Raw genomic sequence first — 25,102 nt, forward strand, 5'->3', positions numbered from 1 at the left:
GTAAGGGAGAAATACAGCAAATACAAGGCAATGGTGCTCAACTTTGCTATATTACCAAGATTCTAAGAAAGTGCCAGAGAGGTTGGTGTCAATCAAGATGTGTATGACATTTCAGAAAGGACTGCCTTCCAAATTCAAGTTAAAATTTCGATGTTCTTTAGTAATACTGGTTTCTAATAATTTTTCTCCTTAAAAGAAATTCTATTTTAAGAAGAAAAAGTCATGTCTGCTTTCTCTAATTTCTGGGTTGGGGGGGGGGGGGGTATCTGGCTTTCTGAGCATGCACAGATTAAAATAGTCCATGTGCAGATACTAAGTTTTACGGTTTGTTCTCCAATTTCTGTTTGAGGTTATCTGAATACTCAGGAGGGCACTTTGCTAAAATTCCTATTTCCGGGGCCACATATCACAAGATTGTGAACCCAAGACTTTTTTCTAACCCTTATATACCCCCTTATGTCAGACGTGAAAGTGAAAGTGTTAGTCACTCAATCATGTCTGATACTATGAGACCCCATGGACCATAGCCTGCCAGGCTCCTCTATCCATGGATTCTCCAGAGAAGAATACTGGAGGGGGTTGCCATTCCCTTCTCCAGGGGATCTTCCCAACCCAGGAATTGAACCCAGGTTTCCTGCATTGCAGGCAGATTCCTTACTATCTGAGCCACCAAGGAAGCCCATACTTCTTTCTACATAAAAAATGTGAGAATTTTATGATAAACTATGTCTCCATCAAGTAGTACAATTTGAATAAACTTCTTAGAGAAGGTAAAACATCCTCTTTTATGGATGGCAGTAGCAAACACAGAGGTGGGCTGCTTTAATTATGTGTGCCCAGTTTTAAGAAAGTCTCAAATACCAGTATATTCACGGGAGTTGGTGGTCCTTACAAGTGCACCTTATTCTATTTCAAAATGGATTGCAATTGCTCGAATGGTCCTAGGAGTCAGAATAAACACTACACTACCACAAGGAGAGAAGCCAGAGTCCATGGCCATCCAATAAGAACTAAAGACAAAATCAGAGCTGGAGATTTAATGTAAGTCACCAGGGTAGGACAGATTCCACTTGCATAATATTTTTCAGGATTCAACTTGTATAAGATATCATCCTTCATATAAACCAAATAGTGGGCAACTATTAATTCTTATCATGCATTGGTGACATAGACAAAGTCACCCCCTTTTAAATGGACACAGCTCTGTGGGATTCCCACTGCAAGAGCAGAGTTCACGTTCAATTTAATCCCTCTTTTTCCCCCTCATCCTGGCTTCCTTAGGCAGGGCCATCTCTAAACCCTTATCAACAGTCCTGCAAAGTGTTCTCTTTATACATTTGTCTATTTGAAGGAAGGGTACAGACAATCCTCTAAAATAACAGAAGAAAATATTTATTTGCACTAGATGCCATTAATTCCGAGGCACTAAATATATTACAATGAGCCCTGACGTTATTCCTCAGGGAGAGGTTATTTCTGTGTTTTTGTTCTAAACCATTTCCTTCTCTCCTGGGAGACTAGGGGAGTTTTCGTGCGTGCTCAGGTGTGATGGAGAAGTTGCAATATGCCAGCCTTCTCAGCCGGCTGCAGAGAGTAAAGGAACAGTCCCAGGTGATCAATCAAGCAATGGCCGAGCTAGCAACCATTCCCTATCTACAGGACATCAGTCAACAGGAGGCGGAATTAGTAAGCATCTGTTTTTCTTTGTTCACAAGCCCTGAACCGACAGAAGAGTGATATGGTCTGAAAAAGAATGTAACAATAAATGGCAGTCCAAGGGCAAACTCTCCAACTCTCATGAAGCATTCTAATGAAGAAACTAGAAATTATAGAAAGGTGTATGTGTGTGTTTCATTTGCTCACCCTGACTAGCTAGCTTCCCTTTATTTTATAGCAAGACTTTTGTAATGTATGAAAATACAGAAAAGGGGTGATTATTCATATTCTGAGTCAGGATTTTTTGTTTCAAGTAAAGTGAAATTTTAATAAATTTTTTGTTTTTTCATTCCAAGACATGTTAATATATGATTCTCTTTGATGGAAAAGTAAGAGGAAAAAAAAGTAATTGCTGGATAGAGGACTGACTCTACAAAATTATCTTTAGAGTTTTCTTATTCACTTTGAGTGTCACATATATGTTTGCAGTACCAACACGCACGCACGCACGCACACACACACACACACACACACACACACATTAAGGGAGTTGTCTTATTTGAGGGGAAATGTAGTCAAATGGTGGGGTGTTTTTGTTTTTGTTTTTTTTTTTTACTGAACTGACCAGTTAATTTAGAAAACACAAAGCCTGTCAAAAACTAATTGGAATACCTAGGAATAACTACTCTGCTACCTAGAGTTTTATACAGAAGACAAAAGAGTTTTATACAGAAAATTGTAAGACACTGATGAAAGAAATCAAAGACAACATAAACAGATGGTGAGATATCCCATGTTCCTGAGCTGGAGGAATCAATATTGTGAAAATGACTATACTGCCAAATGTAATCTACACATTCAATGAAATCCCTATCAAATTACCAATGGCATTTTTCACAGAACTACCACAAAAAAATCTCACAATTCATATAGAAATACAAAAGACCCCAAATAGCCAAAGCAATCTTGAGAAAGAAGAATGGAGTTGGAGGAATCAACCTTCCTAACTTTAGACTATACTACAAAGCTATAGTCATCAAGACAGTATGGTACTGGCACAAAAACAGAAATAAATAGAACAATGGAACAGCATAGAAAGCTCAGAGATAAAGCCATGCACCTATGCATACCTTGTTTTGACAAAGGAGGCAAGAATATACAATGGGGCAAAGATGGTCTCTTCAATAAGTACTACTGGAAAAATTGGACAGCTACATGTAAAGAATGAAACTAGAACACTTCCTAACACCCTACACAAAGATAAACTCAAAATGGATTAAAGGCGTAAATGTAAGACCAGAAACTATAAAGCTCCTAGAGAAAAACATAGGCAGAACACTCTATGACATAAGTCACAGCAAGATCCTCTATTACCCACCTGCTAGAGGTGGAAATGGAAATAAAAACAAAAATAAACAAGTGGGACCAAATTAAACTTAAAAGCTTTTGCGCAGCAAAGGAAACTATAAACAAGGTGAAAAGACAACCCTCAGAATGGGAGAAAATAATAGCAAATGAAACAACTGATGAAAGATTAACTTCAAAATATACAAGGAGCTCATACAACTCAATATCAGAAAAACAAACAATCCAATCAAAAAAATGAGCTAAAGATCTAAACAGATATTTCTCCAAAGAAGAAATACAGATGGCTAATAAACACATGAAAAGATGCTCAACATCGCTCACTATTAGAGAAATATAAATCAAAACTACAATGAGGAGTCACCTCACATTAGTCAGAAAGGCCATCATCAAAAAATCTACAAACAATAAATACAGGGAAGGGTGTGGAGTAAAGGAAACCCTCTTGCACTGTTGGTGGGAATGCAAATTGATACAGCCACTATGGATAACAGTGTGGACATTCCTTAGAAAACTAGGAATAAAACCACCATTAGTTCAGTTCAGCTCAGTTGCTCAGTCGTGTCCGACACTTTGCAACCCCCTGAATCGCAGCACACCAAGCCTCCCTGTCCATCACCAACTCTCGGAGTTCACTCAGACTTGCATACATCGAGTCAGTGATGCCATCCAGCCATCCCATCCTCGGTCGACCCCTTCTTCTCCTGCCCCCAATCCCTCCCAGCATCAAAGTCTTTTCCAGTGAGTCAACTCTTCGCATGAGGTGGCCAAAGTAATGAAGTTTCAGCTTTAGCATCATTCCTTCCAAAAAATCCCAGGGTTGATCTCCTTCAGAATTGGATCTGGACTGGTTGGATCTCTTTGCAGTGCAAGGGACTCTCAAGAGTCTTCTCCAACACCACATTTCAAAAGCATCAATTTTTCAGCACTCAGCCTTCTTCACAGTCCAACTCTCACATCCATACATGACCATAGGAAAAACCATAGCCTTGACTAGATGGACCTTAGTTGGCAAAGTAATGTCTCTGCTTTTGAATATGCTATCTAGGTTGGTCATAACTTTTCTTCCAAGGAGTAAGCGTCTTTTAATTTCATGGCTGCAATCACCATCTGCAGTGATGTTGGAGCCCCCAAAAATAAACTCTGACACTGTTTCCACTGTTTCCCCATCTATTTGGCATGGAGTGATGGGACTGGATGCCATGATCTTCGTTTTCTGAATGTTGAACTTTAAGCCAACTTTTTCACTCTCCTCTTTCACTTTCATCAAGAGGCTTTTGAGTTCCTCTTCACTTTCTGCCATAAGGGTGGTGTCATCTGCATATCTGAGATTATTGATATTTCTCCCGGCAATCTTGATTCCATCTTGTGTTTCTTCCAGTCCAGCGTTTCTCATGATGTACTCTGCCTAGAAGTTAAATAAGCAGAGTGACAATATACAGCCTTGACATACTCCTTTTCCTATTTGGAACCAGTCTGTTGTTCCATGTCCAGTTCTAACTGTTGCTTCGTGACCTGCATACAGATATCTCAAGAGGCAGGTCAGGTGGTCTGGTATTCCCATCTCTTTCAGAATTTTCCACAGTTTATTGTGATCCACACAGTCAAAGGCTTAGGCATAGTCAATAAAGCAGAAATAAATGTTTTTCTGGAACTCTCTTGCTTTTTCCATGATCCAGCGGATGTTGGCAATTTGATCTCTCTGGTTCCTCTGCCTTTTCTAAAACCAGCTTGAACATCAGGAAGTTCACGGTTCACATATTGCTGAAGCCTGGCTTGGAGAATTTTGAGCATTACTTTACTAGCACGTGAGATGAGTGCAATTGTGCGGTAGTTTGAGCATTCTTATATGTCCCAGCAATCCTACTTCTAGGCATATACCCTCAGGAAATCAAATTGAAAAAGACATATGTAACCCAATGTTCACTGCCGCTCTATTTCCAAAAGCTAGGACATGGAAGCAATCTAGATGGCTATCATCAGAGGAATGGATAAAGAAGTTATGGTATATATATAAAATGGAATATTATTCAATCATAAAAAGAAACACATTTGAGTCAGTCCTAATGAGGTGGATGGACCTAGAGCCTATTACGCAGAGTGAAGTAAGTCAGAAAGAGAAAAACAATTATCATGTACATCAAGGCTGTATCGGGGAAGGCAATGGCACCCCACCCCAGTACTCTTGCCTGGAAAATCCAATGGATGGAGGAGCCTGGTTGGCTGCAGTCCATGGGGTCACAACGAGTCGGACACAACTGAGCTACTTCACTTTCACTTTTCACTTTCATGCATTGGAGAAGGAAATGGCAACCCACTCCAGTATTCTTGCCTGGAGAATCCCAGGGATGGGGGAGCCCGGTGGGCAGCCGGCTATGGGGTTGCACAGAGTTGGACATGACTGAAGCGACTTAGCAGCAGCAGCAAGGCTGTATATTGTCACCCTGCTTATTTAACTTCCATGCAGAGTACATCATGAGAAACGCTGGAAGAAGCACAAGCTGGTATCAAGATTGCCAGGAGAAATATCAATAACCTCAAATATGTAGATGACACCACCCTTATGGCAGAAAGTAAAGAGGAAATAAAAAGCCTCTTGATGAAAGTGAAAGTGGAGAGTGAAAAAGTTGGCTTAAAGCTCAACATTCAGAAAACAAAGATCATGGCATCTGGTCCCATCACTTCATGGGAAATAGATGGGAAAACAGTGGAAACAGTGTCAGACTTTACTGGGGGGGCTCCAAAATCACTGCAGATGGTGACTGCAGCCATGAAATTAAAAGACGCTTACTCCTTGGAAAGCAAGTTATGACCAACCTAGATAGCATATTAAAGAGCAGAGACATTATTTTGCCAACAAAGGTCTGTCTAGTCAAGGCTATGGTTTTTCCAGTAGTTACGCATCAATGTGAGAGTTGGACTGTGAAGAAAGCTGAGAGCTGAAGAATTGATGCTTTTGAAGTGTGGTGTTGGAGAAGACTCTTGAGAGTCCCTTGGACTGCAAGGAGATCCAACCAGTCCATCCTAAAGGAGATCAGTCCTGGGATTTCTTTGGAAGGACTGATGCTAAAGCTGAAACTCCAGTACTTTGGCCACCTCATGCAAAGAGTTGACTCATTGGAAAAGACTCTGATGCTGGGAGGGATTGGGGGCAGGGGGAAAAGGGGACAACAGAGGATGAGATGGCTGGATGGCATCACCGACTCAATGGACGTGAGTTTGAGTGAACTCTGGGTGTTGGTGATGGACAGGGAGGCCGGGCGTGCTGTGATTCATGGGGTCACAAAAATCAGACACGACTGAGCGACTGAACTGAACTGAATGTACATATTCATATGGAATCTAGAAAGATGGTACTGATGAACCTATCTGCAGAGCAGTAAAGGAGACACAGACATTGAGAACAGAATTATGGACATGGCTGGGAAAGGAAGAAGGAGTGGGTGGAACGTATGGAGAGAGGGAGAGAGTAACATGGAAACATACATTACCGTATATAAAATAGATAGCCATTGGCAATTTGCTATATGACTCAGGGAACTCAAACCAGGGCTTGTTAATAACTTGGATGGGCAGGATGGGGAGAGAGGAGGGAGGGATACTCAAGTAGGAGGGGACATGGGTAAGCCTATGGCTGTTTCTACTGGTTTTTGGTAGAAACCACTGCAGTACTATAAAGTAAGTATCCTTCAATTAAAAAGAAACAAAATTTCTAAAACGTAGTTGGAGAAATACCACACAGAAAAAAATCTTCAAGTAGACATGTGTATTATAACCATAATATTAGAAACTATAGCACCTCATTTGGAAAACAATTACTAATCAGTGTGCTGGCCATTCAGAGAAAGGTAAAATTTATTCCATGTAAGGCTGATGTGTTGTTGGAAAGGGCTCTTTACTCTAAGCCTCTAATTGAAGGTAGTGAAAACTAATTACAGACCTGACCGAATTCACATAGCAAGGATAAGAACAACCCAAAATTATCACCTGTAATTTTCAGATATCTAAAGGAATCCTCCCTCTTTGAGCTTTGAAAGTTGTAACAAATTAATCAAGAAATGAACTGCCAACATTTATAATGTTCATCTGGATCTGCAAAAGCATATTAAATAAATATTGATATTCAAAGTAACCATTTAAAACTGTTGGAGTAGCCAAATAATAAAATTCTGCATACCAAACATTAAAACTATGAGGGACATAAAGTCTATTAGTCAGATAATTATTAAGTCACAACTGGAAATAATACTTTCTAAATCTGTATGGTTTTATACACAGAATGCCTTCTAAAAGGCTAACTGTTTATCCTACCATTCATAAGGCATTCAGGAGTATAGCAACTGTGGAGCTTTCAAAGTGCATATTATAGCCAATTTTAGATGATTAATGCTCCTCTGAGATAAGAGAAAGCAAAGAAAATGTTAATTTAAGAAGCTGGCACAATGTTGATCCTGTCTTCCTGAAAAGCACACTCAAGATTTAAATGAAAAATACAGGGGAGTTTTCTGCACTTAGGTCTTCTTAACCACACATCTGCAGCTTTCTTTTTTCTGAAAATTCTTATATTTTTAAATATACAAAAAGAGCAAGAAACTAGCATTACTGACATCCCTAACTAACATATCTATGCAATACTCTACTACCTGAAACCTTGAAAAATAAGATTTCATGGGACATTTTCATAATTTATATACCTACTAGGAAAAAAAAGTAAATGTAAAGGGATGTATATGTGCAAACCAAATATTTTTAAAAATCATGTATCTTTCAAGATTTCATCATCTTAATAGATTTTACTTTCCAAGTTCCAAGCATGGGTTAACCTAGATAATATATCCTTGAAATCCCTTTTGTGATGCTGCACAAACAGTGACTACTCAGTAGAAGAGTTCTGAGTGACTCAACTCCCTACCTAAAATATCTAAAGAACAGAAAGATTATCTAAGATTATCATACTGTTTGACACCACAGTGAACTGAACTGGCATTTGTTCTTTAGAGAACTTTTTTTTTCCAGCTTCGAATGTCACATGACTTAATGTGGCCTCATTACTTTGCAGGCACATATATCATCTGTGTGCAGCTGTTGCTGTTTAGTGGCTCAGTCGTGTCCACTTCTTTGCGACCCCATGAACTATAGCCCGCCAGGCCTCTCTGTCCATGAGATTTCCCAGGCAAGAATACCAGAGTGGGTCACCATTTCCTTATCCAAGGGATCTTCCCAGCACAGAGATTGAACCCATGTCTCCTGCTTGGCAGGCAGATTCTTTACCAGTGAGCCACCTGGAAAGCCCCAGTGTGTGTGTTGAATTATTTTAAATTGGAATATGGCAGTTTGGGGCAAAGGGTGGAATTTTAAAACTCGCCTCTGAAATGGAACCTAAAGAGAAATCTTGGTTATTTTGAAATTTTAGAAAAGAATAGTAAAAGAACTTCGATGGGCTAGATCCTTTAAGAGGTAATGAAACAATACAATTCTAGTATGGTCCTCTGGTGAGTTTTTGCATGATGCCTAGGATTATGATACATTAGCCTCAGGAGAAAACACTAAAACGCGTTCATGTACTACAAGCCATTTCCCAAGAGAATTAACTACTGCCTTCATTCTTTACAACCCAAATCTGTTTTCATAAAAACATCAACACCCACTGCATTAAAACCTATATGTTTTCTACAAATTTTCAAGAAGAATCTTTCCATTGTTTCAGTATTTTATATCTGCAATAATACTTGGTAATGACTGAAGCAGCAATGAGGTGGCAGTGTTCGTTGTCGGAAAGATGAGTAATAAAATCATCAGCGTACAAATGATTTTTTAATTAGGTTTTAATCTGTGTATTTAGAGAAGTTATTTCTGTGTGAATTCCACACTGATAATTTTTATCTTGGTGCCACAGCTGCAGTCACTAATGGCAGACGCCATGGACACCCTTGAAGGAAGAAGAAACGATGAAGAACGTGTGTGGAATACAATTCAAAAGGTAACACTTTCAGCTGAAGGAAAAGAAGATATGTTATTCTCAAAGAAAATATCCATTTGGGGTCAACTCTGTTTAAAGATGAAAAGAAAAGGAAGTTCCTTGGCTTTTCTTTTTTTTTTTTTTTAATTTACAATACGGTACTGGTTTTGCCATACATTGACACGAATCCACCACATGGTTCTCTTTTTAAAACAAATGCAGCTGTCTCCGGAAGTATAACCAAGATGAAATGTGGACATTTATTTAATTTGGTCCTTCAGGTCTGCTGCATTTCTGACTGTGGTCCTGTACTTTTGGGGTCTCTTATCATGCTCGTTTTCATGTTATATTTTCATTATCTGCTCCTTCATTATTGGTTATTATATATATTTAAAGCCCCTTCATCAATGTTTCAATTTGCTCCCCAACCCTTTCTCCTGTAATTGGCACTTAAGGAATAATGGCTACATTTCAGGGAACTAGAAGAAAACTAGCACATTGATGTTTGGGGTGAAGAAATGACATACTGGTTGTTAGAAGTCGGAGAACATCTCTTCATTGGTTAACTGAGTTACACAAAACAAGCCCTGAGATGCACCTGGCCCCAGGTACTCAGGAGACTTGTGTGATACCACAAGACCTTCTGACAGTGTAGGAAGGAGCAGTGTTGGTTTACAGTCCAGATGAAAGTGATAAATTCCAATCAATGTACTCCCCACGCAGTCTCTTCCAATCATGGTAAGAACCCGCAGAGGGAAAACTGGTATCAGGAGACGTGAGAAGAAAACACTGTTCCATTTAAGAGGTAAAGTCAGCCATGAGGGATTTTGATGCATTTGCAGAAATGTGCCTCTTCTGTAATCAATTCAGAGAACCTAGGGTGAATGTATATAACAGAAATCAACAGAACTCATCTAATATTTGTTGAATATCTACTATGCCTGCGTTATGGACCTTTTGCTGGGCAAGACAAACACAGCCCCTACCTATATGGGCCCTACCACCTAGGAAAGAAGCAGCTACTTAGACATTTATAAATATTATATTTTAAAAGTGGATGTTCAGTGACTATGGGAACAAATAGAGGAATATAATCTGGTCTGAGAGGTCAGAAAATCCATCTCTGAAAAAGCAATATTTATAAAACATTCAAAAGATAGTAGTAGCTATCTAGATGAAACGGGAGATTTTTACACAGAGGGAAAAGCTTGTACCAAGAATGCTAAGAAAGCATGGTGAAATTGACAAAGCAACAAGGAACATGTTTTAAAATGAAGTGCAAAGGCAGGAGAAATCAAATCACAGGTCTTATAAATTATGTTCAGGATTTAGAATGTTTCAGCAAGTATTTATGTGGTAAATATTTTTGAGACATTTCTAGCGCTGTAGTGGGATAACAAACTGAGGCTACAGAAATCTGGGGAGGTCAGTTATAAGGTGGTAGCATGATCTACTTTGGTGGGCACAGAGATGGAAAGAAGCAGACAGATATAAGAAATATTCAGGAAGCAAATCCACAGGCTTTATTTCCTGATTGCATATGGGAGTTTAGAGGACAGAAAAAGTTAGAACAATGCTCAGACTTTGGGCTTAAGCCACCAAGTGGGGAATAGGGAGAGGTTTGCTGGTGCAAAGGAAGGAAGGAAACACTTCAAAGCAGCAGCTTTGGGCTGAGAACATAAACACTTTCAGTGTCCACAGAAAGCATACCAGGCATTTGAAAGGGAAGTTAATATACAGGGTGGTTAACTGGGTATGAAAATTTAGGTAACTGAAAAGGAAAACAGTTTATCACAATGGAACCATTAAAAGAAACAGCTACTATCCCTTAAGGGCTGGAGAATCAAAGGGAAGAGATTGCAATTATTGAAACTCAGAGTTGGGACCCGACTGGGCCACAACTCAGATCTCCTACTAGGAGGTGCTGTTTAGCTGGTGCCAGTGTCCCGGAGCTTGGAGGAGGGGTCGTGAAAGACTTCTGAGGAGGGAGCACTAACCCACTGCTGCTGATGGGGAGGGAAGGAAAGCAGTTTTAAAGGAGGTTATTTGGCAACTTTTGGAAAAACTAGATTTCACAGCCACTACAGAAAAGAATTTATATTTCTAGAGCAAAGAACCTTTACTGAATAGATGCTCACAGGAACCCCAAGCAGACCGGAAGTCCGCAGTAAATAAATGAGAACAGCAAGTCCCTCCTTTCTCCCTTGATTTTACAGTGCCCCTCTATCGCCCCCTGTTGATGGAGACAAAAAGAGAGCAAAACAGAAATGGAGTTTACAGAGTTCCAGCCCCAGCATCAAAGAGCGAAAGTGAAAGTCACTCAGTCGTGTCTGACTTGTGATCCCATGAACTATCCAGTCCATGGAATTCTCCAGGCCAGAATACTGGAGTGGGTAGCCTTTCCCTTCTCCAGGGGATCTTCCCAACTCCGGAATTGAACCAGAGTCTCCTGCATTGCAGGTGGATTCTTTACCAAGTGAGCAATCAGGGAAGCCCCATTGGGGTTAAGGGACAAAAGGCCAATAACTGGATTTCCCTGGTGGCTCAGACAGTAAAGAATCTGCCTACAGTGTGAGAGACCTGAGTTTGATCCCTGGGTCAGGAAGATACCCTGGAGAATGGAATGACTACCCACTCTAGTATTCCTGCCTGGAGAATTCCATGGACAGAGGAGACTGGTGGGCTACAGTCCATGGGGTCACTGGCACAAAAGTGCATTGAAGTTAGGGTATTGAAACTAGGGCAAGATATCCAAGATGAAATACAGGAGTCTGGAGTTCTGAATAGAGATAGAGATTTCTAAATCATTGGCAAAGTGGTGATAACTGAAATCACTTGAGTGAGTGGCATGGCAGAGAAAGAGCAAACAATGAGAAAACAGCTTTGAGGAGCACATTTCAAATTTAGGAGGAAAACTCTACAAAGGAGACTAAGAAGGGATGATAGGGCAAACCAAAGCTAGAAGTAAACCAAACCTAAGGCTCATGGGAGCCAAGCAATATAATTAAATATTTGTGCTTACTGCAGAAAGAATTGTTAGCACAGAGGGTAGCAAACTAAAGCCCATAGGTCCAAAACCAACCATGTACTTATTTTTGTAAATAGAGTTTACTACACATAGCCATGCCATTCATTTAAGTATTATGTATGTCACCTTGGCCAAGTTGAATAGTTGCCATGAAGACCATATAGCTCACAAAGCCTAAAATATTTGCTATCTGAAAAGTGAAGTGAAAGTGTTAGTCACTCAATTTGTGTCTGACTCTTTGCAGTCCCATGGACTGTAGCCCGCCAGGCTCCTCTGTCCATGGTATTCTCCAGGCAAGAATACTAGAGTGGGTTGCCATTCACTTCTTCAGGAGATCTTCCTGACCCAGGGATCAAACCCAGGTCTCTCACACTGTAGGCAGATTCTTTACTGTCTGAGCCACCAGGAAATCCAGTTATTGGCCTTTTGTCCCTTAAGCCCAATGGGGCTTCCCTGATCAGGTTCAGGGATTGAACCTGCATCTCCTGCATTGCAGACAGTCTCTTTAGTATCCAAGCCATCAGGGAAGCCCCCTACACAAAAAAAAGTTTGCTGTACCCTTGTACCCTGGTTTAAACAAGTATCCCTCCAAGAAATATTTGCATTTGTACAGTAAACATATATATTTACAAATTCAAGAGATACGGAATTGTCCAATTATGAAGTTCCAGCCAAAAAGGTGGAAGAGGGACTGACATTTGTCTATACCTGCCTGCACTTTGTAGGCAAAGTTTCACCCAACCCTAAGCAGGTGATCTGATGTCCACATTCACAGGAGAGCTTAGCTAGCAGCTTCATACTTTGTCCTCATTGCAGTTACTCTACTGCTGTGTTAAATATCATCCCAAATATAGTGGTTTAGAACAAAATTATCTCCCACAGGTCTATGGGTTGACTAGACTCAGCCAGGTGGTTCTTGCTTGCTATCTCTCCTGCAGTTCAATCAGATGACATCTGCGCCTTTTGCTGGAGTCACCTGATTGCTAAAATGTTCTGGGCTCTAGGATGGCTCCCTCATATGGTTGATATCTGATATTAGTCAGCTGAGACATTGACTGGAGTGCCTAAGTATGGCCTCCTCATGTGAATTAGGCTTTAAATAGCACAAGAGCTGAGCTCCAAGAGGAAGTATCTCAAGAAAAAGGAAGTGAAAACTATCAGTCTTCTAAAAGACTAAGTCCAGATCTAGGATAGCAACTGTCACCACATTCTATCGATCAAAGCAGTCATAGGCCAGCCCTGAATCACAGGACTGGAGAAACAGATTGCAGTTTTTCCAAGTGGAGTGATATGTACATTTGTGGAGAGAATGAGTTAATAAGCTCTAACAGTGGAGCTGTGGATCGGGGCCCCAGACTGGAAAACATATCTGCAAGCAAGCAGGAGTCAGGAGAATAGTCAAGTTCAAGGCCTCTGAGATTGCAACACCTCAGAACCCCTCCACCCAACCACCGGGTAACTAGAAAGACTCACTGGTGAGCAGCCAATCTTTCCAAATTAAAAGCCCTGGTAATAATCCCAGCTTTCTAAATGGAAGCTCCTGAGAGGTCTTTAGGAAGATGTGAATGGGAAGGAATAGGGTGCCAAATTTTTCCCAAGGGCTTTCAATTTGGTTAATGTGACGCTACAAAGCATGATTGTAACACTTTCAGACGATTCCGGTAGCAAGTAAGTAATTTCCTTTTACTGCTACAGAGTTAATTTGCATGTGCAGAAAAAAAATAATTAAAAAAAAGCTAATTGTACAAGCTACACTGTGTTCTGAGCCCACTAGAAGTTGATATCAGCATCACCACCTCTGAGATCTGTTATCTGTAATAGAAACAGCTGTTGTACCTAATGAAAACACTTGAAATTTTCATCTGAAGCAGCAGAATTATAGCAGCACCTCCCAGTTCCTTGGAGTTAAAGGGTCTGTCAGAATCCCTATTACCTAACACAATTTTCAGAGCTCCACTTTGTTATAGGTCTATAAAAAGACTATCAAGATGAAATCTGATTCATGAGTGCTGACCTCCTGTCTATATTTTGTTATCTTTGAGATTTCTCTAAGGACCCAGAAAGAGAAAAAGTGTGACAATTGTGTTTATTTTCCAATTCACCAGAACTAAACACTGTATATTCTTTACAGAGTTTAGGAAAGTGACTCTTGTTTTGGTTTGGCTTTACAGAATATTTTCTTTCCAGTAATTAACTCCAGAAAGATATATGTATGTTGGTTTTGCTGTACAAATACAAAAATAAGCAGATTATGTTTTTTTAAAAGGTGAGGTAAATTTTCTCATGTTGGAAAGTCCCTTGCCACAATAGGATTCTTTAAATAAGAGTATCACACTTTGCTTAACTTTAGTCTGTAACAAAAATATCTGAGAAAATACACCCTTTGAATAACAGGTCCTGTTACCACACTGCTCATTCTTGCAATCAGTGTCTGGGCCAGACACTGTTCCTGACATTGGAGATACAGCCATGAAAAAGCAGTGCCCTCATGATATTTGCATTCTGCTAGAGAAAAGTAGGCAATAAACTTCTAAAGAAATATGGAATACAAGTAACACATGCCAGGAAAGGAAAATGGAGAGTAGCAGATGATTGCAACTGCGATAGAATAGTCAGGGCAGGATTCACTGAGGTGATGACTGAATGACTATCTGAAAAAAAGGTAAACCATGCAGATCTCTGGTGAGAAGCATTCCAAGTAAAGGAAACAGCACATGTGAGACCCTGAGATTGGAGGGTGCCTACCAGGTACAAGGATCTGCAAGGAGAGCAAGGTGACTGGAGCAGAATGACAAGGGTAATAGGAGATGGAACGAGAGAGGAGAGGATGGCATGCCTTATCAAACAAAAACAAAAACTACTTTAAGCTGCTGAATTGAGACTACATTGAAGAGGGCAAGGGCAGAGTCAGGGAGTCTAGTTAGGAGGTAACTGCAGTGATACGGGAGAGGAATACTGGTGGCTTGAACCCTGAACTCAGTGGCTATAAGAAGTGGTCAGATTCCATCTTCTATCCACAAGAAGAACAAAAGCTTATTTACAGGGAGGCTAATACAGTAAAATATATCCTGAACTAACATTCAGAGACCTGGGTCTGTCACAAATTAGCTCAAATCCATGTCTCTTCTCAAGGACTCAGTTTTCTCATCTGTAAAATAAGGATAATGAACTAAGATTGAAAATACCCTCTCTGCTCTGAAAAATTGGGTCTTTTGAAATTCAGACCATCAAAATGAAAGAAGAATTGATGTTTACTGAGCTCTTAATATAAGCCAACACTCTTATTCACTTTATATACACCAACTCACTAACCTTCACATAGGGTAAAAGGCATAATTTATTGTAAACAGAGAAGTTTAGCAATTTTCCTAAAATCCCACTGTCAGTAAGTGGTGGAATCAGGATTTGATCTGACCTTAGAGCCTAATCTTTTTCTTGAGAGAAGCCCAAGCTTTGTGCAACTGAAAAAGCCCAACCAACCAGCATTATTTTATGTGTGGCTGAGCATTCAGGTATGAGGTCAAAAGGGGAATTATGGTGACCCCTAATCAAAGTAAAATCTGTCCCGTTTGTCTGTCTTCAGTTCTCAAAATAAAGTTCTTTCAATCTGAGCCAAAGAGGTCACTAAGGAATTTTTGGTTTCGTCTCCCTCTGTAATCCACGGGTATCGGCTCCTCCTCCTCTGTTCCTTAGTTCTCCATCTAGAACCAGAACTATACAAAGCCTCAATCCACAAACTCTTGACCATGAATTCAGGCCCCACTTGTGGGACCTTGGACAAATCACAGCCTACTGAGAAATACAGTGTCTTCACATACTTAGTAACTTCAGGGTCTGTGATTTTGTGTTACTGTGCGTTGAATCCTCAGACCCATAATGCACTAGACCTGAAGGAAATAGAAAAAGGAATCTGTAGAAAAAGGAGTCTTTTTAAAGAAAAAAAGATGCCAACTGTTGGGTTGGAACATTCTTATTTCTTCTCACCAGAGACTCAGTTTAGAGAAACATTTAAGCAACACTGTCTACAATTCAGAAGACAAAGTTATTGGCTCTTCATTTACAAAGTCTAAATTTCGCACTGCAAAGATCAAAATTTAATCTGGTATGACATAAAATATTGTCTTATTCTGATATGCCTCTAGATCTGACTTGAGACTAAATAAAGAGAAATAAAACTTTGTTACTTTAAAAGTAATGAGAGCTACTTCAGCATATAATCATAATCCTATGAATTTTCATGAGAAAAAATGCTACCTTAAAATTTCAAATAATAAAATATAACACAGTACATCATAATCCTTCGTGAATCCAACAAATGGAGTTTAGGTGGATATCTTTAAACTTTAAAGCTTAAAGCATCCATGTGAATTTATTATAAAATATTTAGCTTTGGGGGTTCCTTTTTATCTCAAAATCTTAACTTATAAATCATGCTCACTGTCAAACAGAAATGACATTCATTGATTCACTCATTTGCTTTTTAAGATAAAAGGGGGATAGAATTGTATATCACTTAGCAACTCTGTTTTATGCAAGGCTGCTGACATGGGCAGACCATGCAGGGGAAAGCACAAATTGGTGAGATGGGCTGGGGCAGTTAACCAACCAAAAGGGAGAGAAAAGAACAAATCGGAGCATTTTGTTTACTTTCCACATCAGCATTCAAACCTGAGTATTTCCAGAAACTCTGCTGAGAGAGACTGCACGTGTGGCACTATCATTCATTGGCCAGGCATCTGAGCTGACTAATACGCAGTTGGGGCCTGCCATTGTGTCTGTCTGACAGGACTGCCATCTTGTCAAAGATTCAGCAACCATACCACTCATTTGCAAAGCAGTTTTTCCGGCAATCAGGCTTTTCCTCTGTGTCTTGTTCTTTAGGGAGTCTCCACAGATTTACTGCAACTTGATTATGAATCTTTTCTGCTTCTGGTTATGGGCTTCTTCATTAGCATATCCCCAAATTCCTTTACGGTGTGTGCTCTGAGCACTGCTAAGCAGTTCCGTCCGTGGCATAATGCAGATCATGCACAGAAACCCAAGCGCTCTTTTGCTGACCATGCTGAGGGGAAGGAGGCAGGGAGGCAAGGCCCAAGGGGCTGAAGAGGCCAGGTGCCTGGAATAAATAAATCATTGCAATTCCTGGGACAATGAGTCTGTGCCAGTAAGCGTCTAAACTGGCAACTGTAGTGGAGGAGCCTTTGCCAAAGCCCTGGCAGACCCTCCTGACTGTGGTCAGAGGCTGAGCCCTGCAACTGTCAGACCTGGAGGGAGGACCTTCCTCAAACAAACAGCAAAGCCATGTCTAGCCTGGCAAGCAGAGGAAGCCGAGAGCCTCAGTTCTGGACATCTCCCCTGGCCACTGTGCAACACTCCAAATATTGATATATGGTGAATTTCAATCACCACTTAAATCGAACAAAATCTTTATCCTCTGACTTATAGGAAAAAGTATGTGGTTAATTTGTTAAACATTTTCGATAGCTGCATTTGCTAGTCACTCACTTTCCACCTGTATTCGGCCTTTCCTCCAAAACTGAGAATACCTCCCATATACTTTGTTGGCTAAAAGTATTCTGAAACTTTGATGATTTGGCAAGAAATTTCTGCAACAGAAACATTTCTGTGTAGGAGTCGGATCTATCATGGCTCTCACCTAGGGAGCATGAATCTAGAAACTGTGCCTTTTTAACCAGGAGTTTATCAAGGGTTAGACAAAACTAATCAGCCATTGATTAGGTCCTCACATACCTAATAAAATACTGTGATATCCAACAAATTCTTAAACTATGTTAGTCTGTTTAAAGTTTGCTTTTGAATAACTATTACAATGAAAACAGGCTATAGAAAAAATTATTTCAGGTAAACAAACAATGTGATAAAAAATGAGTAATGTGATGACAAATACCATCAATGATGAACACTGATCTCTTGGTCTGTGTGAAGCACTTCAGGAAGTTATCATATTTAATGACTGCAACAGTCCTATGAGAGGTGTCAGTATCTCTCCTTTGGAAAATGAGGGAAAGAGCTTTGTAGAATTAACAAGGAAACAATCCTACGTTGAAGGGACAGTGTTTGGGTTTTGAATCAAGTTTGTTTGGGTCAAAGGCTCTGTTCCTAGTCATTAACTAGAACACTTATGTTAAACCAAATGCAGCTACTAACGTTTAATGATACAAAGAACATGGCCTGATTCCGTAAGACAACCAAGAAGACAATCTTTGAATCTGCTTTTCAGCAGTGAGTGGCGATAGGAGAATTGCAAGCCATCCTATTCTACATCACAGCTCACAGAACCAGATGGTGACTTACCCAGACTGCTTTGCAGCAGATGCATGACCAAAGCTGAAGCGTGGTACCCACTAGCCCCTGGAACATGGTACTTTTATTGTCCTCCTTCACCATGTCTCCCTTTATAGACCTATCTGTTTAGGTTGTTTTGAGAGCTCACCATTTTCCTTCTTCCTGCAACAGCAGAACCCCACGAGAACAGCTTGGCAGTTTGGTCATTCCTGTAGTATTTCTACTATGGCTTACACTTTCTGGTGTATTAACTAAGCACTTTGAAATGCACCAGGATCTCCATGAAAACATAATTTCAGAAGCACATATTCCTGTAACCCCTGCAAACCTTACCTCACAGCACAGAGGCATATGTTGGAGACTGGATAGCACATTGTTTACTCTTCCACTTCCAGGAATCCCTCCCTGCCTGTCCCATTAGTGAGCTAATAATATAAGGAAGTGACTGAAACAGAAATTGGAAATACTCATATTACTCCAAACCTACTAGTATCTCTATCTCTGTAAAAACTTTTCTAAATGCATCTCTCAGAAGTTCAGTGAAATATTCTGGGGCAAGGGAGGGGAGCATATATCTCAGTTTCATTTGAACTGAAGAGTGAGTTTGCCATTCATTCTAAAAGTTACTGTCTCTAAATTACCTAAGTATCTCCTTTGCTTGGCAGCCAGCAATATGTTTATAGGTTAAGTTGCAATCCTTTGTAATTCCGAAGAATAACAAAATATTCAGCTTACACCACTTAGTACCTAAATGAGCCATAGGACATCTTCCATTCTGTATTGAAAGTAGGATTAACAAGTTCAGAGCAATTGACTTGTGGCTCATTCAGTCATTTATAGTGGACTCATTATACCTTTCATCTTTTGGAGAAGGGCAAATTAAAACTGCCTTTACATGCAGCCCTAAAGGAAGGTATGGATCATTTATCATTCTTATTATAACTTTCTTAAAGTGTACATATGGAGGAAGAAACAAGACCATAATCTAAAACACACACAAATGCCACAAGCACCAACACACCCGTATCTCTCAGCATCATCAAAACTGTGTGTATAAAACATATGTGTACTCTGCTTAAATGGCTTTTTGCTGGATAAGAGATTCTAGAGAACATGAGGTGGCTAAGTGAAATTTGGATCTAAATTAGAGAGCCTAACCCAGAGACAGGATAAAGCTAGTCTTTCTTATTGAATTGAAAGATAATTGAGAAGCTTTTAACTTCCTAATACCTCTGATGGAGAGGAGACCCCCTTCAGCCTCAGTTATTCACTTCATCATACTGATAAAAATCTTTAGAAGCAATGGGGAAAACAGATTCAAGAAATAAAAATACATCTTCCTGAGGAATAAAGGTCAGAAATCATTTTTTTAAAGCCATGATGGAGGACTTCCACTTACTGGAGTATGGAGGAGACATGCTTTTCCCTATTCCTCACATTCAGCGCAACTTTGGACATTATATGTAAAACAAATATAAGACACTGAAAGGTGGAATGAAAAGAGAAATGACCTAGAGTCCTGAGCAATAACATGGTGATGAGTTCACTGGATTTTCTTTTATTTACTTATTTTTTTGCTTCAGACATTCCACACTTGATGATGAAACCTAGTAACACAGAAACAAACAAAACAAAAACCCCAACAAGATCCTGCTCCCTCCAGCCAAAGGACAAGGGAAAAGGCAGCCTGTGATCAGCACTCAGTCGTATCTAACTGTTTGCAACACCACAGACTATAGCCTGCCAGGTTCCTCTGTCCATGAGATTGTCCCGATAAGAATACTGAAGTGGGTTGCCATCCTCCCTCAGGGAATCTTCCCAACCCAGTGATTCAACCCAGGTGCCCTGCATTACAGGCAGATTCTTAACCTCTGAACCACTGAAGATGGAAAGCTGTTAGGCAAATAATCATTCTACTCCAGCCAACCACCACAGGAGGGAAAATAAAAAAAGGAAATCCAAACCCCCATCCACATCAGCAAAGCCCAAGTGAGGAGTTAGAATTCTACCTTCATTGGGCTATAATAAGGTGTCTCAGCCTTCCCACCCTAAAAGGTTGGTGTCAAAGAAACCAAACAGGGAGGCTAAATGTTCATCCCTACTAGGTATGGTGTCAGGGAGGCCTAGTAGATGGTCATGATTTTCACCAGCCCCCAACAATCATGAGTTTCCCTTCTCAATGTGATGTCAGTGGAGGCCACATGAGGCGTAGTGATGAGGTACTGCTAGACAGTTATCAGTGCAAACATAGTGAGGAGCTTGAATGTTTGAATGCTCATCCCTATCCAAAAGTATTGAGGAACCCCTTCCTCAAGTCAATGGAGATTGAGAGTAGAACTTGAACTTCTATCCCCACCTGTCAGTAATGAGGCAATGCCCCTCCCATCTTTTGCCATAGCATGGTCAGAAAAATTCAGCTTAAGCAGAAGACTTAAATAGGATCCAGATCTCATAATATTAGTACCCTAAGTGTCCAGATTTCAACTGAAGATGATGCATCATACCAAGAAACAGGAAGATCTCAAATTAAATGATAAAAGACAATCAACTGATGCTAACATAAAGATGTTAGAGCTATTATAATTATTCTGACAAAGATTTTAAAGAGGCTGTCATAAAAATGTCTAAGCTGTTAGAAACATCTTAAAACAAACTGTAAAATGTCATCAGACTATAATACAAGGCTACAGTAATCACAACAGTATGATACTAGCACAAAAATCTAGCACATAGATCAATGGAACAGAATAGAAAGTCCAGAAATAAACTCACAAATTTATGGCCAATTTATCTACAACAAGGTAGGCAAGAATATGCATAGGGAAAAACAATCTTTTCACTAACTGGTGGTGGGAAAACTGGACAGCTACATGTGAAAGAAAGAACTTAGAACATTTTCTCACACCATATACAAAAATAGACTTAAAATGGATTAAAGACCTAAATGGAAGACTAGAAAGCAAAAACTTCTAGAAAAAAACATAGGCATAACATTTTTTGACATAAATTGTAGCAATATTTTGGGATCTGTTTCCTAATACAAAGGAAACAAAAGCAAAAATAAATAAATGGCGCACATGTTATGGGGAGGGAGGTGGGAGGGGGGTTCATGTTTGGGAACGCATATACACCCATGGTGGATTCATGTCAATGTATGGCAAAACCAATGCAGTATTGTAAAGTAAAATAAAGTAAAAATAAAAATTAAAAAAAATTAAACCATAAAATAAATAAATAAATAAATAAATGAGACTCAATTAAACTTATAACCTTCTGCACAGCAAAGTAAAATGTACAACAAAACAAAAAAGACAGCCTACTTAATGGAAGAAAAGTATTTGAAAATAATATGACTGATAACAGGTTAACATCCCAAATATGTAAACAGCTCATACAACTCAATATCAAAAAAAGAAACAGCCCAATTTAAACTTAGGCAGAAGACTAGAATAAACGTCTTCCAAAGAATACAAATAGATGGCTAATGGGCACATGAAAAATGGTCAATCATGGTTAATCAACATGGTTAATCATCAGGGAAATGCCAAGTCAAAGCCACAATGAGATCACCTGTCAGAATGACTATCATAAAAGGAACACAAATAACAGATATTGGTGAGGGTACGGAGAAAAGAAAACACCTATACACTTTTGGTGGAAATGTAAATTGCTGCAACCACTATGGAAAACTGTATGGAGGTTCCTCAAAAAACTTAAAGTAGAACTACCATATGATCCAACAATTCCGCTTCTGGGTATATATCCAAAAAACCCCATAAGCATTCATTTGAAAAGATGCTCATAGCAACCCCAATGATCATAGCAACATTATTTACAATAGCCAAGATATGGAAACAACCAAAGTACCCATCAACAAATGAATAGATGAGATGTGGCATATATATACATATATTCCATTGTGTGTACATATGTATGTATGTATATTGATACACACTCAGCCATAAAAAGAATAAAATTTTGCTACTTGCAACAATGTGGATGGACCTAGAGAGTATATGCTTAGTAAAATAAGTCAGAGGAAGAAAAATACTCTATCATATATATATATATGGAATCTAAAAAATAAAACACATATAACAAAAAAGAGAATCACAGATATAGAAAATAAACTAGAGAGAAGGGGATCAGCAAGACAGAGGTAGGGGATTAAGAGGTACAATCTAATCTACCATTTATAAAAGAAACTGCAGGGATATATTGCACAGTATAGTTCAGCTCAGTTCAGTCGCCCAGTTGTGTCCGACTCTTTGCGACCCATGAATTGCAACACGCCAGGCCTCCCTGTCCATCACCAACTCCCAGAGTTCATTCACTCAGACTCATGTCCATTGAGCCGGTGATGCCATCCAGCCATCTTATCCTCTGTGGTCCCCTTCTCCTCCTGCCCCCAATCCCTCCCAGCATCAGAGTCTTTTCCAATGAGTCAACTCTCCACATGAGATGGCCAAAGTACTGGAGTTTCAGCTTTAGCATCAGTCCTTCCAAAGAAATCCCAGGGCTGATCTCCTTCAGAATGGACGGGTTAGATCTCCTTGCAGTCCAAGGGACTCTCAAGAGTCTTCTCCAACAGCACAGTTCAAAAGCATCAATTCTTTGGTGCTCAGCTTTCTTCACAGTCCAACTCTCACGTCCATATATAAATACTTCATACTATAAATGAAGTATAATCGATAAAAAATTTAAGTCACTATGTTGTACACATGTGACTAATACTGTATATCAATTATACTTCAATTAAAAAAAAAATAGAGAGAGATGACATCCCTGGTGGACCAATGGTTAAGAATCACCTTCCAAGGCAGAGGACACAGGTTCAATCCCTGGTCTAGGAACCAAGGCCCCACATGCCATGGGGCAACTAAGCTTACACGTTGCAACTACTAAGCCTAAGCACTAGAACTGAGAGCCTGCCTACCAAAACTAAGACCCAACACAGCCAAAAATAAATAAATATCTTTTAAAAAGAGACAGAAACTCAGCAAAGAAATGGAAGACATAAGAAGAACCAAGTAGAAATTTTAGAATTGCAAATACAATAACCAAAAGGAAAAACTCAGTGGAGGGGCTCAACAGCCTAATGAAGAGGAAATAATAAATGAAATGAAGATTGTTGTTTAGTCACTAAGTTGTGTCTGATTCTCTGTGGCTCCTTAGACTGTAGCCCATCAGGTTCCTCTGTTCATGGGATTTCCCAAGCAAGAATACTGGAGTGGGTTGCCATTTCCTTCTCCAGGGATCTTCCCAATCCAGAGATAGAACCCACATCTTCTGCATTGGCAGGAGGATTCTTTACCACTGAGACAGCAGGGAAGTCTGAAATGAAGATAAAACAATACAAATTACCCAACTGGAACAACAGAGAAAATAGATCAGAAAATAAAATGAAAAGAACCTCAAGGAGCTGTGAGTCTATAACATCATATCTAACATTCATGTTATCAGAATCCCAGAAAGATAGGAGAAAAGGGATAGGAATGAAAAAGTACCTAAAGAAATAATAGCTGAAAATTTCCATAATTTGGCAAAAGACAGAAACTACAGACTGAAAAATTTCAATGAATTCCGAATTAGATAAACTCACTTTCACACCAGGATGCAGCATGGTCAAACTTCTAAAAACTAAAGACAAAGACAGATCTTGAAAGCAGCAAAAAAGAAATGATTGGCTAACTATTAGGGGGAAAACAATTTGAATGACAGTGGATTTTTCAGTTAACAAAACTGGGGCCAGAAGTAAGTGGTACATTTTTCAAATACTGAAAGAAAAGAATTGTCAACACTGAATGCTACACCCAGTGAAAATAGCTTTCAGGAGTTAAGGGGAAATCAAGACATTCTCAGATGAAGGAAAACTAAGAGAATTTGTCATCGGCCAACTCACTCAAAAAAAAAAAAAAAAGGGGGAGGGGGCTGAAGAAAATTTCCTAAATAGAAAGGAAACAATAAAAGAAAGAACTTTAAAATATCAAGAAAAGTGAAAGAACACAAGCAAAAATATGAGTAAAAACAGCAGACTGTCCTCTTCATTATGTTTGATGATTCAAGCAAAAATAACATCATTTAATATGATTCTAAATATACATGGAGTTCTGTGTTTGGTTCTACATATGAGGAGCTGGGAAGTCATCTCTCTATCCTAAAAGTCAGTAATTCTTCTTGGATCTGTGAGTCAATGGACGACACAAGACAAAACACTGCTCCGAAGATGGAAGAGACTAACAGATTAATACAGGGAGATATGGCTTTCTGGAGCAGAGACTTATGAGCAAAACCTGCTATGGGAACCAGTACTGGCTTTGTGAACCTGGAATTATAATTCACAAATTGCTGGACACTCAGTGTAGACAACTCTGAGTATTACAAACTCTAAGGGGACCCAGTCTAGGAGTTATGCAATATTATGCAATTTACCTCCAGGAGTTAATGCTAAGTATCAGAGAAAAATCCCCTTAGGCCTCTGGAAGGAACCACTCTGAAATATACTAAAACACTCTTTCCTTCTTAGCAAGGCTTGCCCTCAGAAGAAACCAGTTAAACAGAGCATACCTTTTGGTGTATTATCAGGGCCTAAGTGACCTAGGAGAGGAAAATACCCAACTGCAGCCCACTTTAGCCATCCTGTCCCATGTAAGGAGGAGTAGGTGGGGAACTGAGGAAAACACTTGTGAAGTTCACAGTCCAAGGCATGGGTTCAGTAAAAGACTGAAATCTAATCTTAGAACTGTAGAATGCTTCCCCTCCCCTCACATTGTGTAGTTTAGTCGCTA

The 25,102-nt window shown here is 39.6% G+C and overlaps 1 protein-coding gene across 1 annotated transcript in view; it reads left to right on the forward strand.

Annotated features, from left to right (window-relative positions):
* The window catches only part of SPATA16 (spermatogenesis associated 16), a 242,192-nt gene that overhangs the window by 205,893 nt on the left and 11,197 nt on the right, over positions 1-25,102 (forward strand). Inside the window, exons 8-9 of the mRNA XM_005675304.3 lie at positions 1,522-1,686; positions 8,918-9,001. Of these exons, the coding sequence (XP_005675361.1) occupies positions 1,522-1,686; positions 8,918-9,001 (249 nt within the window). The remainder of the gene's footprint in view (positions 1-1,521; positions 1,687-8,917; positions 9,002-25,102) is intronic.

Source organism: Capra hircus, chromosome 1 (assembly GCF_001704415.2).
Source record: "Capra hircus breed San Clemente chromosome 1, ASM170441v1, whole genome shotgun sequence".
NCBI lineage: Eukaryota > Metazoa > Chordata > Mammalia > Artiodactyla > Bovidae > Capra > Capra hircus.